The sequence below is a fragment of the Excalfactoria chinensis genome, chromosome 13 (genome assembly GCF_039878825.1).
Source record: "Excalfactoria chinensis isolate bCotChi1 chromosome 13, bCotChi1.hap2, whole genome shotgun sequence".
Classification (NCBI taxonomy): domain Eukaryota; kingdom Metazoa; phylum Chordata; class Aves; order Galliformes; family Phasianidae; genus Excalfactoria; species Excalfactoria chinensis.
Window position 1 is genome coordinate 15,476,228 of NC_092837.1, and position 16,420 is coordinate 15,492,647.

At 57.3% G+C, this 16,420-nt stretch overlaps 1 protein-coding gene across 2 annotated transcripts; it reads right to left on the reverse strand.

Moving 5' to 3' along the window:
- Positions 1-7,618: 7,618 nt before the first annotated feature.
- LOC140258186 (protocadherin-10-like) lies at positions 7,619-13,288 on the reverse strand. 2 transcript variants are annotated; one of them, XM_072348254.1, is made up of 4 exons: positions 10,313-13,288; positions 9,307-9,365; positions 9,122-9,210; positions 7,619-8,906 (listed from the first exon to the last, which is right to left on the reverse strand). In XM_072348254.1, exons 1-4 carry the CDS (start codon positions 12,788-12,790, stop codon positions 8,647-8,649), a joined length of 2,886 nt encoding a protein of 961 aa, XP_072204355.1. In that variant the 5' UTR covers positions 12,791-13,288; the 3' UTR covers positions 7,619-8,646. The 2 variants fall into 2 exon arrangements, with proteins under 2 accessions (XP_072204355.1, XP_072204356.1); XM_072348255.1 differs by lacking the exon at positions 9,122-9,210 and having other exon boundaries at positions 7,649-8,740.
- Between the last annotated feature and the right edge of the window lie 3,132 nt (positions 13,289-16,420).

Genomic DNA, 16,420 nt, shown 5'->3' on the forward strand with positions numbered 1-16,420 from the left:
CCGACGTCCATCGCTTCGTGCCCGGCTGCCGGCGCTCGGGCCGTCGCTGAGGGTGACGCGGACACGTCGCAGGGCCGGGCGAAAGCCTTGCGCAGCCTCCTCTGACAAATCCTTCCCCCCCGCGGGGCCGCCGGCTGAGATCCGCAGCGTAGGAGAGAACGCGCTGCTTTCTTCCTCTCCAGCACAGGAAACGTCCTGACAGCGCCGCGGCGCTCGGGGCAGGGAATAGCGCGGTGCCGGGCGACAGCGGCACCGTGAGCACCGAGCGGCCACCCGGCGGGCGGCACCGGCCGGGCTCCGTCCCCAGCCGCGAACCGGGGTGTTTGGCTCCACGGCCGTGATCCCAGCAGCGGCAGCACTCGCTCTTTCTCTGCCCCTCTCCCTCTGCTGGAGGTTTTGTCTTTGTTTAGGGTAGCCTTTGTTTAGGATCGCGATCCTCGCTGTGGTAGCTTTCCCACGTGTTGTTTTAGGGATGCTGCAGTCCACGGTTCTTGCTCTGGGGGAAGGTGGGTCCTCCTGCTGTGCTAGATCGACCCCACACCCTTATGGTGACAACACACATTGCTCAGCAATTAAGGTCTGGGCTTCTCGGCCTGCGGGGCCAGGCGACCCCACAACACATCGCTGACACCGGCACGGCAACCCTCATCCACACGGGTAGCAGCAGGCACCGGAAGCCGGCCGTGGGCCGAACGGCAGGAGCTGGCAGAGAATAAACCGTGGAGAAGAGCACCCAGGGGCGGCACTTAGCGGCAGCCGGCACCGGGAGCGGCGCCCCCGTGCTGTACCCCCACGGAAAGCAGCGTGGGGCAGAGGGCACCGCGCCGTGCTCAACCCACGCCACCCCTGGGGGTCCCTCCAGAGCCGGTACCACCAGAGCAGCCCCAGAACGCGGCAGGCCGGCCCACCCCGCTAAGTTCATTCCCCAGATACCATTAGCGCTCCGGCTCGGGAGCAGATGGCTTCCTCCATCCCGGGGTTCATCCCGGACAGATTGCATACAATTTATTAATAACCCAGCAGATGCTCGGGCACTTTCCAGCTCGGATTATATTTCCTGATTGCTCAAATCCCGGAGCGGGGGAGCTGCTCGTTCATCTGCCACCGCTGCTCTTTGTGCCACATCAGCATCGGTGCCCGGCAGGAACCTCTCCCATTAAACGGGGTGGTCTGGGGCTCAGGCTTTGCTGATGGAGTCGCAGGGAGCCGGGTTTCCCTTCCCAGAGCTCTTTTCCAAGTCACGGGGATGGCTTTATCGAGGTGAAATTAAAGCAGCGCATCAGGGAATACAGAGCTGCTTTCATACCCCAGCTCTGGGCACTGAGACAGAGCTGGGGGGTGCTGACCCCATTCCTCCCCAGCAGAGGGTCTAGAGAGGGCGGGGCTGTGGGGTGAGGGACTGTTTGCATCCTGAGAGATCCCTCCTGGAGCAAGGCGTGATGCTCTGAGCTCCACGAAAAGCCATCACAGCCCTTTCAGCGACTCTACTTTCAATTTTAATGTGTAAAATGGGTTTTTCTTTGCTCTGCAGGGAGAAGCACAAAAGCAGCAGGTTGTTTATACTACTGAATAAAAACTAAATGCAGGCCTCACAGGGCTCTTACGTAAACCACTTACCTTGAAACATAACCCCATGGGGAAGCGAGCTACAAGAGATGCATGGTTAAAGTTTTACATCTTCAGTGCAGCATCCAAGTAGCTGGCTCAGCATTAGGTAGCACAGGTAGCTACAGCCTGGAATGCAGAAGGCAGAGGCAAGCTGCAAGTAGCGGGGCTTTCGGGGCCAAAGTTCAGTGGAGCACGAAATAGGGGTCAATCCTAAAGTCTCAAATTCATGTTAAAATGAGAGTTTGGGAGCAGAGAACCTTTATTATCAAGATGTCACAGTGGAGCTTTAAAATAAAGATAGAAAGCAGAGAAATCTTCCCAGCTCGGTGACATCTGGGCTCAACAAAAGGCACTTCGCTTACTGTGAACGCAGGTGAGAGACACTCTGGGCAATAAGAGCAGCAGAATATTAAAGGCTCTTACATTTTTCATAGCTCCTGACATTTGCAGTGTAATTCCACTTCCTTGCCTTCACCGCACGCTCTGTGCCCAAAATATTTGGTGCAGGAATTAATTTTCTTCATATTTCTTCGTATATTCCCTGCAAGCACAGTGAGCATTAAGCAGCTGCAGGAAGAAAGGATTCTTTCCTCTTTGCTCTATGGGGGGGGGGCTCTCTTCTGGGCAGTGGCACATTCAGGTCCACCCCATAAGGAAACACACTTCTGGGAGCCGCTCTCCCCACATCCTGCCCAAAGCCCCAAAGAGCTCATTGAGAAGCTGGAGCCTGATGGCTTCCATGGTTGCTCTATCTGCCCCCAGAAGCAATGGGCAGTGCTGTGCTCTGTTTTATTTTGCTCATACAAGGTCCTTCCCAGGCTCAGTTCACAGCCCTGTTTACCCACTGCTTGGCTTTTCCGCTGGATCCCAGGAAGAAGCCAGGCATGCAAGTCCTAATGAAGAGCTCGACATGTAAAGGGAGAATTTATATTTGGCTTCCTGCTTTTGCTATTGGTTTTACATGCGATTGCTCATCAGAAACCAATTACTCCAGCAAGGCCTGGGTTTGGGTCCCCACTGCTGCTAGCAGGATGAATAGCCTCATTTACAATCTCTCAACTGGAAAACAAAAAGTAATGATAATAAAAAAAAAAAAGGCTCTTCTAATTCTCCGGGCCCCCGTTGTAATTCACAAGAAAATTAAACTAATAACTCTCTCTGTGAGTGTGTTCTGGAGATGCCAAGAGTCAGGGATAAATGGATGGAGCTATCCCAGGCAAGGTCCCCAGGGAGGGAACCTCAGAGCAGGCAACTGCTGTGCCTCGCAAGGCTCAGAGCTTCTCCAGCAACGCAATCCAATCAGAAAGGGGGATTTTATTATCTTTTAAAATCCTTTTAACTCGAATTCCACCTGCAGGCATCACAGAACTTCTGCGATGTTTTGCTGTGCTCAATTCCCACCCTGTTGCCATTTCTTATCTGCACAGGGAGGTCTCTTTGCAATGAAACTTCTCCATATCAACAGAAGTGAGCGTGGATCCGGCAGCTGGTCATCATGGTTCCTCCCCATAACCAAAGCTGGAAGGTATCCCACAGGCACAGTGGGAGACAGGGACTCATCTCTTGTGGCATCACGGGGACGGGGGTGCTTGGAGAACACAGGGACAGGCTTGGACCTGGCTGAGTACTCTGTGGATGCTGGGACAGCAACATTGCAGGCAGAAACTAAAGGGTTAAAAGGGTACCGAGGAAAGCAAACAATATGGCATATAGTTTGTGTCTGGTTCCTGGCAGCAGAATAAAACCAGGCTTTAGATTTAGAAATCGTTCATGGGATCACATTCCTGAAGCCTGGTCATCTAGGGGAGACTCAAGGCAAGTAGCAACTTTACTCCTCTGGTCTCTGATCAAACGTCAGGGATGTGCAGGTGCTGCACACGTGGCTTTATCTCCACTTCTGGCAAACAATCATCATATCATAGAATTACCCAGGTTGGATAATTCAATATTCAGAAGCAAGGAAGAGACTGGGGTCAAGTGGGACCCTGTGGTTGGGATTCAGCTCCACATCCAGCTCCTCATGTTTAGGAGCTGAAACAATTCCCCCAGTGGGTGTCTGCATTATTGTTTGCACCGCAGTGAACTCCAGCGCTTCTTAGGGGAGAATTTGGATCCAGACATCCAATGAGTCACTGCAGCAGAACAAATTCAGACAGCTCATCTTCTCTCTGGGTTCACACAGCAATTTCACCCCCATTTTCCTGTTTCACACACAACGTGCTGTCACGGACTGTCTGCATCTCGGCCTATCTGAAACCCTGCTAATACTGGTAATGATTTTCTTGATTGATGGTTGCTTTCCCTGCTTCTTACAAATGGGATTTATTTTCTGTGCGGGCAAAAATGTACGATAAGACATTTCTGGAGCTATTTAATGACATTTTCCTGTTGTAGGCATTATTGAAATGAATGGGTTTGATGCGAAGACCTCAGCGACCCCTCTGCGAATCTTCTCTTCCTTCATTTCTTCCACCGCGTTCCTTTCTCACCTGTTGTTGCAGACATTCCTAGCAATGAATTGAAACAAATATCTCATCACAAATGCCTCCAGATCCTCTGGATGGATTTCTGACGGTCGGCTGCACAAACGTTTCCTTTTTCAAGCCGTTTAACACGAGGACGTCTGCCCTTCCTCCTGGCATCGGAGGAACTGCTTCCAATTCCAAATGCAGAAGTCAAAAGTTGCTGCTATTGTTTAAGACATGCAAAGAATGCATCATTTATCCAACTGTCAGGTTTGTAAATCAGTGAGTTCCATGGGAGGTGAATCATTAGCCCAAGTGCAGGCTGTTCTAGAGGTCAGATTTAATTCATTTTCAAAGCCTCATCCCGCGCTTTTTGGTCCAGCGTGCAATCAGTTCTTCAATACACAAAGGTGCCCACTTTGTTCTCACAATGATTAAGCTGATTAAGTCATGTTATCACTAACAAGAAACATTCATTCCACTCGAGTGAAGGCTGCAAACAGAGCCAGTGACATTTCCGCCGTGTATTTTGAGAGCGCATTGCAGGAGGAGCGCAGAGGCAAAGCCCGGCCGGCTCCTTCCTGCGAGCCCCGAGGAAGAAGCTGGAATTGATGTTTTCAGAGCAGTTTAAAAAAAAACGAGGTGCCAAGAAGCAGAGAAAATCAACACATGAAAGTGGTGCGGCCCGGTTCTCAGCGTGACGGAGGCAAAATGATGATGACAAAAGCTGGAGGATGTTTGTTTCTGCCGAACAAAAGGAGGCGGGGGGTGGGGGGGGGATGCTGCAGGAGCTGCACGTCGCTCAGCAGGGTGAGCCTGGAGAGGTGGTGAAGACACTGAGGCAATCTGAAAAGAGATCGGGAAGGGCCCGGATCCATTCTCAGCTACACTGAGGCACGATCATTCCAGCGGCATCTTCAGGTCAGAAAACACAACAAGATGTTGCCCAGCCTCACTGGAGGTGGGGATTAACCACGAATCCACAGCTTCGGGCCCAATGCAGAACTCATGCAGGGCCAACATGCAGCTCCTCCACTCCCCGGGGCTTTGAGGTGCCACTGACCCCACTCTTTCCAACAAGCGGTGCACTCACGTGCCCACAGCTCTGCCCACTCCCCATGGAGGTTTCCTGGGGCTCTTTGGATGCTGCTCTGCTCCATGCACTGCAAACTGGGGTAGAGCTGAACATCAGCCCCTCTGGGCCCTTTCTGGCCTCTTTTCTCTCTGCCTCTGGATTCAATTTGTCTCTCTGCTGTACGCTTTTAAGTCATTACTGAGATATAGTAATGTTTCCATCCAAAGAGTCTATTCAGCAAGAGTGAGAGCACAAAAAAGCCCCATTTGAGCTGGTGCCCAGAAGCATTCTCTGCTGCCTAACGCAGCCCGCAGCACTTTGCAGCCAACGGCACCACATGGCAGCTTTCCCACTGTTGGAGACACACATCTCAGGCTGGTTGGCAGGTCCCTGAAAGCAGGATTTGCCTCTGGATCTCTGAAAGACCTGGGCTGTATGAGAGGAGTGCATGGATGGAGAGCACTGAGCGTGTCTCTGAAGCAGCTCTCGTGCCCAGTGCATTACCAGGCTACAGAAACGAGCTAATGCCCATGAGCTGTGAGGGAATGTAAGCATAGGAAGAGCTGTAAAAATAACTGGTTGTAGGGTAGAGAGCTTGCAATTTTAATGCCTGCCGGTCCCTATGGAAGAATATGAAAGGAGGAAGAGCTGTCAGGCTGACCGTTCTGACCAGGCATGCCCTATGTGGATGGGGCAGTGCTGTAGCTGCCATCAGGTTCAAGTGCTGTCCCCGCTGTGACAAGTGTCTCCTTTTATTGATATTGGAACTGAACCATTTTAGTGCAGGATTTCCTCCAGGAAGGCAGAGAACGCTCAGGGCAGGTGGGAGGCTGCGGTGGGGCTGGGCTGACAGCTCTCAGAGGAGACCTGAGCTGAGCTGCATACCTGGGGGTCAGATGGAAGTGCAGGTGCACGTATGCCCCAATGGCTCCTTCTGAGTGAGATGCCACCCCGCAAACTGTCCATTTCCAGTGCCTACGGTCTAGGGCTCAATTCTGAGACATCCCTTTGTGATGCTGTATGGTTGTAATTATACAAACATATAGTTGCAATTACAAAGTGAATGGATAGCCAGAGGGTATATAAGAGAAGACTCACAACATTGAGGCTCACCACAAAAACTCCACACAGGTGGTCAGCCCTTACATGGGATCTAGGAGAGGTGGAGTCAGGCTCCATCCCTTCCAGGAGCACAACTGAATTGCCTTCACCTGTGCTCCCACAGCTGACCTGTCTCTTACCTCAGCTGGTTAATCAGAGGTTCAGGCTGTGATCAACAGTTTCCCATATAGATGCAACATCTGCAACTCCAATAAAACGCAATGGCTCCATGTCATTTTATCTGGCATGCTGTGGGGCTCATGCACCAGGCACACAGAGGGGCTGCAGCACTCTTCTAGTATCTGGCCTGCACAACCTGACAACAGCAGGGAAGTTATTACTGGAGCTAAGATGGGAGAGATGCTTGCTGCCCCCGCAGGGAGTCAAGTCCATTTGATGCTTTTATTGCTTCTTGAGGCTGTTATTAATTTTATTGTATCACTTTGCATAATTCTTTTGTCTTCTGAAGCGGTGAAACAGGCTAATGCTGTTCGGGGTCTCAGGCAGCAGCTGGTTTGTGTTCTGTTTTACCCTTAGCACTCTGCAGAGGCTGTTGCAGAATCCACTCGGCAGCAACAAATCTTTCACCCTACCTTCTAATTGGGACAGAGAATCTTTCATCTGCTCACAGCCAGGCAGATGCGAGCTGGGACTGGAGGCAGCAGCAGCAGCCAGGTCCCTTTCATGCCCACAGTCCACTCTCCCTGGGGCTTTAACTCCCACAGGCCCCAGATGTGCTCCTGCCCCCTCCCACCACAGAGCACATTACCTGCACATAGATAGACAAGGTCTTTTCTGGGTTAATCCCAAGAGCCACACTGCAGCCTCCTCAGGCCTAGCCCCAAACAAGCAGGGACAGGAGCAGGAACAGCCACAGCATGGCCATCTCTTCACCCCAAGCTGAGCCCCCTCCTACCTCCAGCAAGGAGCCCCCAGCTGATACTGCCTTCCCTGTTCCCTGCTGGACCCTCCCCCAGACGCATCCAGGTTATCTCCTCCTGAGCTCCTATTCCTGCAGCAAGCTGGTGGGCGGTGAGCAGCTAGGGGAAAGCTGAAATGAGCCATAGAAAGCAATGCACAATAACAATAATCCACAGCCAGATCCAACCCCTCCTCCCCAGCAGCTCCAGGCATCTCCATTGCCGCTCAGGCTTCTCTGCCAGGTCCTGCATAGGCCTGAGTGCAGCAAGAGGGGACCTCAAGCCCCCAGCCTCTGTGTGAAAGGAATGAATGAACCTTCCTAGGCTGCTCCAGCAGTGAAGAAAGCCATGGGGTCTGCAATGTGCTGGAGCTGAATCCTGCTTTGCAGCTCAGTTATGGTCCCTGCCATGAGGTGCAGCTGGGGCTCGGGAAAGCCAGCAGGCAGGGTGAGCTAGCAAAATACCATTTATTGGTACAAATCAGACATCATGAAACAGACTTGCTTTAGAAAGAGCTGTCATGTTCTGCACAGATGGGCTGGACTGGAGCTATCTGGTCACAGGCGAGCAGTCTGCAATGCTGGCAGACAGAGCGAGTGCACAGGTGTGGGGCTGCAGCCCTCGGGCTCCTGGCAGCCTGGTGGAAGTCCTTGAAGAGGAGAGAGAGCAGTGAGAGCTGCGTGTCCTGCACAGGTGGGGCTAATCAAGGTGCTCAGGACTTGAGAGAACGGAGATGGAAGTGAGAGCAGAAGGGGAGAGAGCTGACACCATGCTGGGGCTCCTCTGAAGAAGGAAACTTCCTCTCGCATGATGCCTTGGAGTTTCCCAGCAGGGCTTCACCCTGTGTATCTTCAACAGCCCTTCTGGCCGTCCTGTGCTGGTTGCAGAGCAGGGACTGGTGGTGTCCCAGACACGGCTGCATCCTGGACACTGCAGCTCTGTGTGTGTCGGGTGGCAGTTTGAAGGGCAGCCCACATAATGGCTGGGATTTGCACTCAGAAGCCAGACAGCAGCTCTGGATGTGCAGCATCTCCCACTGGGTCCCAGGAACAGGGCACTGGTTGCTGCCCCGCTCACTGATGCCACGCTTGGTCTGTGTACATCTCCCTACTTCCTGGGGCAGAAATACAGGCATGCAGCACAGCACATTCACACAGCCAGACAAGACAAAGGGACAACATTTACAGAGATGGATCGCCCCTAAAGGGGACACAGGAGTGGGTAAACTCAAGGCAGATCTGCTGAAATCTGCTCACCTGGACACCCAGCAGCACCTGCTGCCAACACAGCTCTGCGAGAGACAAGAGAAATGCCTGCTCCCCCCTCCTCACATCCTGCTTCATCCTCTTGCTCCTTTCCCCCCCCCCAGGCAGCCCTATAAACTCCCGAGCAGTCCATGCATGGAGCTGTGTGCTGCAGATAGACCCAGCAGCTGAAGTAAGGTGTAATGTGGGTGATCCAGGCCCTGCACCGGATGCTATTTCAGGTCGTTGTTGATAACCACGCCGTCAGGCATGTCGTAGTATGTCGTCATTTTCTTCCTCTTGCCAAAGGTGGAAAAGCTGTTCTTGCTCTCCAGGCCTGGAACCAGGGGACCATCTTTACTGGAAAGCAGAGTCGGGGTGCCGGGGATGTAGACGTTGTGCTGGTAGTCAGGGGCTGGGACGTGCCCTGGGTACAAGGGGCCATACTGGGGTGCCCAGACGCTGTTGGTGCCCGCTGAGGCCTTCTGAAACTCTGGAGAAAAGACTGTTGTGAGGATGGCTTGTTGGGGTCTGCACCCCTTGTCAGGGGGACGGTCCCACCCACATCCCAGAACACCCATGTGTCACCACCACCCTCCCTCCTTCCCAGGGCCCTGCCATCCCTGTGCACACTGCTGAGGGCAGGGCTGTGTTCCCCCAGGGACATCGGCTGGTTCTGGTCTCCCACCCAGGCAGCCCCATACTGACCAGAGACGGGGGTCACCAGCGTGCACAGCCTCTCGTGCTCCTTCTGCAGGGCTCTGCGGATTTCCCCCACGTCCTCCAGGCTCTGGGAGCTAAAGAGAAGAGACCGAGGAGACCATTTCAGTGCTGCACCAGAGGGAGCCTCCCCATCCCCACAGCCCCTCCGCCTGTGCCTGTAGGTCCCGTACCTCTTCAGAGCAGGTCGCTGCACACTGGGGGGCAGCCAGTCTGTGTTGGGCTGCTTTATCTGGAAACACAAAGTGGGGAATGTCTGTTAGTAACCAGCAAGGCCCCATCTCCTCCATCCCTTCTTCTTGTATGAAGCTCCAATTTTACAGACAGGGGAACTGAGGCAGAGCTAATCCAGCCCCCTCCCTTCTGGGCCCCCCACTCGGGACACTGGCTTGTCACAGGGGGAGACTCGCTTGCCACTTGTGTGGGACGTTCCATTGCCAAGCTCTGCTCAGGGGAGAGAGAGCGGATTTTAATTCCCAAATCCCTTTGATGCAGATGTGATGATGACTTCACCCAGGGGTGAGGGTGCAGAATGGGCGGTGTGTGCAGTGACCTGAGGCTGCAAGCTACCAGGGGAATATCCCATTAACAAAGCAGGCAAGGCCAGCGGTGCAAGGAGACGCAGAGGGAGACCCTGCTGGCAGCGAGTCCTGTGCTCTCCTTGCAGGGCTGTTTCATTAGAAGTCCAAAGTAAATGGATTAGATGCTTCATCACCCTCCATCCCTGTAATTGTGTTTTGGACAGAGCCTCTCATTGGGAAAATGAGACATCCCTGATTTCAACACCTAACAAATGCTGACATCAAAATACCACCCTGAGATCCCCACTCCCTCCCCAGCAGCAGAGCCCATGGCTGTGGTGCCTGGATGTGGATGTGAGTGGGTCCCCCCTGGCATGGAGGAGCATAGAGGTGTACCGGTGTGGAGATGGTCCCTCACCCCCCCCCCACCCCAGGCACTGAAGCAGCTCCACGGCCTCTAATGCACACAGAAGGTGGTGGGGAGGGGACTCCATCTCACTCCTGCTTTTCCCTGTGGGAAATCTCATTGGACCCTCCTCACCACCCAACCCTATTATTCGTGAGGACCAGTGTCTGATTCCTCCTGTGGGCTGAGGGCTGAGATCCCTGGGGGTAGGGGACATGGAGGAGTGCAGTGCCAGCCCTGTGCCCACCTCACCTGCTTGGGGCCGTGGAGGGGCTGCCCTGGCCGGGACCGCTTCCCAGCAGCAGGCAGGTTCCCAGGGCCTTTCTCGTTGTTGCGGGGCAGGCTGCAGGGCTTGAGGAACATGAAGTCACTCTGGGCGGACTCTGGCCCGAGGCACAGCTTGTAGCAGTAGCCCGGGGGGCCACCTTCAGGCACATCGAGGTGGGTGGCTGTGCCGGCACCGGGCTGTGCTGCCAGGTTGGATGTCTTGAGGCCATCGGGAGAGCGCCTGGGCCGGGGGCAGCAGCAGCAGCCATCACCCTGCCAGGGGTATCGCATCCCACGGCACCGGATGGCTGTGAGGATGAGGATGGCCAACAGGAAGGTGAAGGAGATGGAGCCCAGGGACACCAGGAGGTAGAGGGTGAGCGGAGAGGAGGAGGCTTCTGGGGGGAGGCTGAAGTTGCTGAAGTCAGAGAGAGTCTGTGGCATGGTCTCCACCACGGAAAGAAGGAGGGACACGGTGGCCGAGAGTGCTGGCTGCCCTCCGTCCCTCACCTGCACCAGCAGGCGCTGCCGGGCCGCATCCTGCTCCAGGAAGGAACGGAGGGTGCGCAGCTCACCTGTGTCCGGTGCCAGGCTGAACAGCGTGAAGTCGGTGGCCTGGAGCAGCTGGTATGACAGGCGGGAGTTCAGCCCTGCGTCTGCATCCACTGCCGTCACTGTGCCCACCAGGTAGCCAGGCCCGGCGGAGCGCGGCACCAGCTCAGTGGCTACGGAGCCATTGCGTGGCAAGGGGGACACGATGACAGGAGCATTGTCGTTCTGGTCCAGCACAAAGATGTGCACGGTGACGTTGGCACTGAGCGGGGGGAAGCCTGCATCCTGCGCTTGCACCTGGATCTGGAAGCTGCGGATCTGCTCGTAATCAAGGGAGCGCAGGGCGTACATGTGCCCGCTGTCTGAGTTGATGGACACGTAGGTGCCCACGGGCATGCCATGGATGTGCCCGTCGGTGATGGAGTAGGACAGGTAGGCGTTCTGCTGGCAGTCAGGGTCCAGAGCGCTGACGGAACAAATGGAAGCCCCCGGCGCGTTGTTCTCCATCACGTAGACGCTGTAGGAGGGCTGCAGGAAGCGCGGGGCGTTGTCGTTCACGTCGGACACCGGCACAGTGAGGGTGCTGCGGGTCAGCAGGGCGGGGGATCCCATGTCCCGGGCCGTGATGCTGATGTTGTACTCGGACACCGCCTCCCGGTCCAGTGGTTCCGTGGTAACCAGAGTGTAGTAGTTGCGGAAGGAGGAGCGGAGCTCGAAGGGCACACTGGGACTCAGCTCACAGCTCACACGCCCGTTGTCCCCAGAGTCCCGGTCCAGAACACTGATGACTGCAATGACGGTGCCCGGTGGGGCATCTTCCTGCACCGGCGTGGAAACCGAGGTAAGGGTCACCTCAGGAGCGTTGTCATTCACATCGAGGAGGTGCACAAGCACCCGACAGTGCACAGCCACTGCTGAGGGCCCGCGGTCCTTGGCTTGCACATAGAGCTCGTGCAGGCTGACACGCTCATAGTCCAGTGGGCCCTTCAGCAGCACCTGCCCGCTGCGGGGCTCAACACGGAAGAGCTCTCGGACACTTGGTGGCGCGTGTCCACTGAAGGAGTACTCGATCTCCCCATTGGGGCCCTCATCCAGGTCAGTGGCGTTCAGCTGGATGACCAGGGTGCCGATGGGGGCGTCCTCAGGCAGGCTCACTCCATACGAGGGTTGGTCAAAGGCAGGAATGTTGTCGTTGGCATCCAGCACGGTGACAAGGACTTGGGCTGTGCCCGAGCGCTGGGGGATGCCACCATCGAGCGCGGTGAGCAGCAGCCGGTGTGTGCGCTGCTGCTCGCGGTCCAGGGCGCGCTCCAGCACCAGCTCTGCAAACTTGCTGGCGTCGCTGCGTGTCTGCACCTCGAGAGAGAAGAAGCCGTTGGGGCTGAGCTGGTAGGTGTGCACCGAGTTGGTGCCCACGTCGGGATCCTGGGCGCTCTCGAGCGGGAAGCGAGCACCCAGCACGGCAGACTCGGCCACCTCAAGCACGTACTCCTGCCAGGGGAAGGTGGGAGCGTGGTCGTTGATGTCCAGCACCTCCACCTCCACACGGTACAGCTCCAGAGGGCTCTCAACGAGCAGCTGCAGGTGGAGCAGGCAGGTGCCCCCTGTTTCGCACACCTCCTCCCGGTCGATCCGCTCGTTCACGAAGAGGATCCCGTTCTCCAGGTTCACCTCCAGGTGCTGCCTCGCCCCGGCACCGGCCACGATGCGGAACCGCCGCGCCGACAGCGTGGACACGTCCAGCCCCAGGTCCTCGCCGAGGTTGGCCACGAAGGCTCCGTGCTCCAGCTCCTCGGGCACGGCGTAGCGCAGCTGCCCACCGGTGGAGTGCGGAGCGGCCGGGAGAGCGAGGAGGAGGAGGAGGGAGGGGAGAGAAAGATGCCCCCTCCCGCAACGCGCCCCGGCCCCCATAGCCACACAGCCCCCCCCGGAGTCCACCCGCCGTGCCCGTTCTCGTGCTTCCGAGGGGTTCCGGGCTGCCGGGATCGGCGGGGGGGGGGCGGGGACCGTTCCCGGTGCTCCGATCGCGCAGTACCGGCCCCCGCCGCGGTCGCCGTTTAACCCCTTCCCCCCGGAGCCGCTCTTAATCAGGGGACGAGGCTGACCCCGGAGAGAGGCTACGCAGCGCTAAAAGCGAGCAGAGCTCCGGTGAGCCCGAGCGCTGCCCCGGCCCGGGATGCCGGTGTTACCCCTCAGCTGCAGAGCCCGTCCCCACGGTAAGATTAAGAGGAGCGCGGATCGCAGCGGCTGCCAAATCCCCCGGCTGCGTCCCCCGCCGTGCCGGTCCTAACCTTTAGCAGATGGTTAAGCCCCTCCAGACTTGATTACATTTCCCCGCACACCGTTTTCCTTGTAATGCGGAGTTTTTAATTACCGGAGCAGGGGGATTACAGCCTCGGATAAAGCTGAGCCCATCGGCACGGAGGCACTGAGAGACCCCCCCGACCCCCGCCTGCCTCCGCCCTCGACACCCCCTCTGCCCGCAGCCCCGCTCCCGCCGGTACCGAGCGTAGCCCTCTCCCGGTCCCCGTCCGCGATCCCACCGGGATCGCAGCTCAGGGCTCCCCCCGCAGCGGGGACACGGGCACAAACTTTCCGCCGGCCCCGGGGAGGGAGAAGGGCGCGGACAGAGCCTCGGTTCCCGTCCTGCCTCCGAAGGACGACCCCCGCCCCGCCCGGTACCGGACCCGGTGGACGATCCTCGCTGCGCTCTCTCTCCCGTCGCTCCGCAGACGCCCGTTAGCGGGACGGCGCGGACAGCCGCCCCCCGGCGCTGAGGTCCCGGATAATCCCCTAACGATCTAGTTAAGGGATCGGCGGAGCTCGGAGCGGCTTGAGCTGAGCACGGATATTTTACCGCCTTTGTCTCTGCCTCCCGGTCCCCAGCGGGCTCCCGCGGAAGGGAATTGCCGGCTCCGGGCGGCACTCGGGAGTCCCGCGTGGGAGGCGTCGTGCGGGGCGATCCTGCAGGCAGCGGAGCTGGGGGCGTTGTGGAGCGGGGAGGGAGGAGATGGACCCCGGGAGCGCAGCGCGACCCACGCGGGACGCGGCACTCGTGGGGCTGCCGAGGAAGGCAGCGGGGAAGGGCGGGGTGGCAGCGGGGTGACAGCGAGGAGCGGACGGGTTATAAAAGGCGTCGCCGGGTCACGCGTGGACTCGGACCGGGGAGGGAGCAGTGGGATCGGGACGGCTCCTGGTAAGCGAAGCCAAAGCTGTATCGTAAGCGCCAATCGCTGCCGGCACGTTCCCTGCACCATCTTCCGAGCCAGAGCCACCCCTCCCCATTTCATCCTCCTTATCCCTGCAGTGACCCCACAACCTCCGATCTGTCCCCTCGTCCCTGATCGGCCTCGTCGTTCCCCTCCTTCTCCCCCCAACCTTCCCTTACACCCCTTAAATCGCGGATCTGTATCTCCCACAGCGCTACCGGAGCTGAAACGAACAGGGGAGGGAAGCTTCAGAGAGCTCGGAGGACAGAGAGGAATTGGGCAGGGGGGGACCTGTGGGGGTCTCGTTTTCTCCCCCCCCCCCCGTTTCCAGCCGAGTGCGTTCCCGGAAATCCTCGGAGCTGTTTTCACCCTTTTGTTTAATTCAGATCTCAATATTCATTCTCCTCCCCTCGGGTGCGATGTGCTCCGGGCGGAATTCTCCCCCCCGCCCCCCTCAGCTCGGTCCTGTTTGCGCTTCTCCAGCTCTGCTGTGCGATGCCCCCCAGTGCAGCTCAACACTTTTTCTGTTCTGGGGAGGTGGGGAGGAACCGATCCCTCTTCTCCCTCGGTTTTTGTGTTGTTATTTTTTTCCTAAAGGAGGCAATGGAACATCCCCATTGGTCCCTCTTCCCCACCTTCCCAAACTCTGCCCCCTCCCCCCCAGTCCTCCTTCGGTGTCCTTCTGCAGCACCAACCCACTCCAATATCTGTGCTTTACCAACCATACAAACTCTCGCTGTTTGCAGCCCCTCCGGATCCTCCCTTTCCCGATGTCCAGGACTTCAGTGGACCAAAGCCAAAAGGGGAGGATGGGTTTGGGGGGGACGATGACACGGGTTGTCCTCAAGATCCCTTTCCTGGGGAAAATGTCACCGGCTGCGGGGTGAGTGTGGGTGCTGCAGAGGGATGAGGACTCAAGAGAAACCTCCTTGGGAGGAGGGAGGGGTTGTGACAGGGGGCAGCAGAACGGGGGAGATGGGAAGCCCAGCACCCCCCCCAACACCCCGCTCACGTGGCACAGATTTTATGTTCTCTCTTTTATCCAGGGGAGCATTCAGCCCCGGTTCTCATGGGGTAAGGAGCCAGAGCACAGCTAGAAGCTCGGTTGGGAAGGAGCTGGAAGCCACAAGAAGGGGGGCTTGGCTTGCTGCGAGATGCCTTGGCACAGCGGCGGGTGGCCGGCTGCCGCGGGTCAGCAGTGATGCGCCTTGGCAGGGCGGCTGGCAGATCGGGACGGGATGCAGCACGAGATGCCGCAGGTTGAGCCGCTTCGGAAAAGCCACGCAGGGAGCAAAGAGGGGGGAGGCAACGCGCTGCCCGCCAGCGCCAAGCATCACTGCCACCCCACCACCCTGCCCACCGCGTTCTGGGGCACAAGAAGGGTCTGAAAGTGAATCAGTCCCTGTCAGACTTCGTATCCCCTCCCCCAGCTCCCCAAGGCACCCGTGTGCCCAGCCATGCGTATGGGTTTGTTGCTTCCTTCTTGCTGGAAGTGAGAGCAGCTATAGTTTGCATTGCCCGTGAGGGAAAGCACAGCGAGGGCTCCTGCTGGAAGCTGGGAACGAGCCCACTGCTCAGTGGCCTACAGCTGATGAGCAGCACGGGGTCAGACACCAGAGGCTTGACTGCTGGGAGCCACCAGGATCCTTCCCTGCTGAAGCTTCTGCTCCTGCCATCCCTTGGGAGGAGAAAGCAGCGCCCTGAAGGGGGTGGTGGCCATCCCAGCGTGCTGTCGGTGCTGGTGGGGCACCCTGCCTGCCCTTGAGTGCTGGGATGTGAAGCATTAAACATACATCAAGCCATGCTACAGCTGTGCTGGCATCCCCAGTATGAAAGAGACACTGATAAAATGGAGCAAGTGTAGTGGCAGCCACTGATAGCAATACAGGCAGCACCCTGAGGAGAGGCTGAGGCTGCATCAGCCTGGAGAAGGCAGCAAGAAACAGGATCTAACTGCTCTCTTTGTTTCCCTAAAGGGAAGATGGAGCCCATCTCCCTTCAGAGGTGCACAGAGACAGAGTGAGAAGCTGTGGGCACAGTCTGGACTGGGGACATTTCTGTTAGATACCAGGTAAAGAGCTTCAGTATGAGGGTGGTAAATGCTGGCATAGGGACCTGGCAGGGCTGGGAATCACCGTCCTTGATGAGGCCCTGATACAGCAGATCTACCAGCCCTGTTCTGAGTGGGGCTGGGACAAGAGACCTCCAGATGCCCGCAGTGACCAAAGCTGCTCTGGGATTCCAAAAGCCTTGTGCCATAACAGCCCCACCCTGACCAGAGGTGAGGTGGTCACCAAGGCGAGGGGCACTGATGCCCAGGTTATGTCAGTAG

Bases quoted from the DNA above. Each gene is read 5' to 3' on its own strand.
- LOC140258186 (XM_072348254.1), bottom strand. From the start codon at position 12,790: ATGGGGGCCGGGGCGCGTTGCGGGAGGGGGCATCTTTCTCTCCCCTCC. The intron at 9,366-10,312 runs GTGAGGTGGGCA...TTGTGTTTCCAG, and splicing joins CCCTCCACGGCCCCAAGCAG to ATAAAGCAGCCCAACACAGA. The intron at 8,907-9,121 runs GTCAGTATGGGG...TCTTTTCTCCAG, and splicing joins GCTGGTGACCCCCGTCTCTG to AGTTTCAGAAGGCCTCAGCG.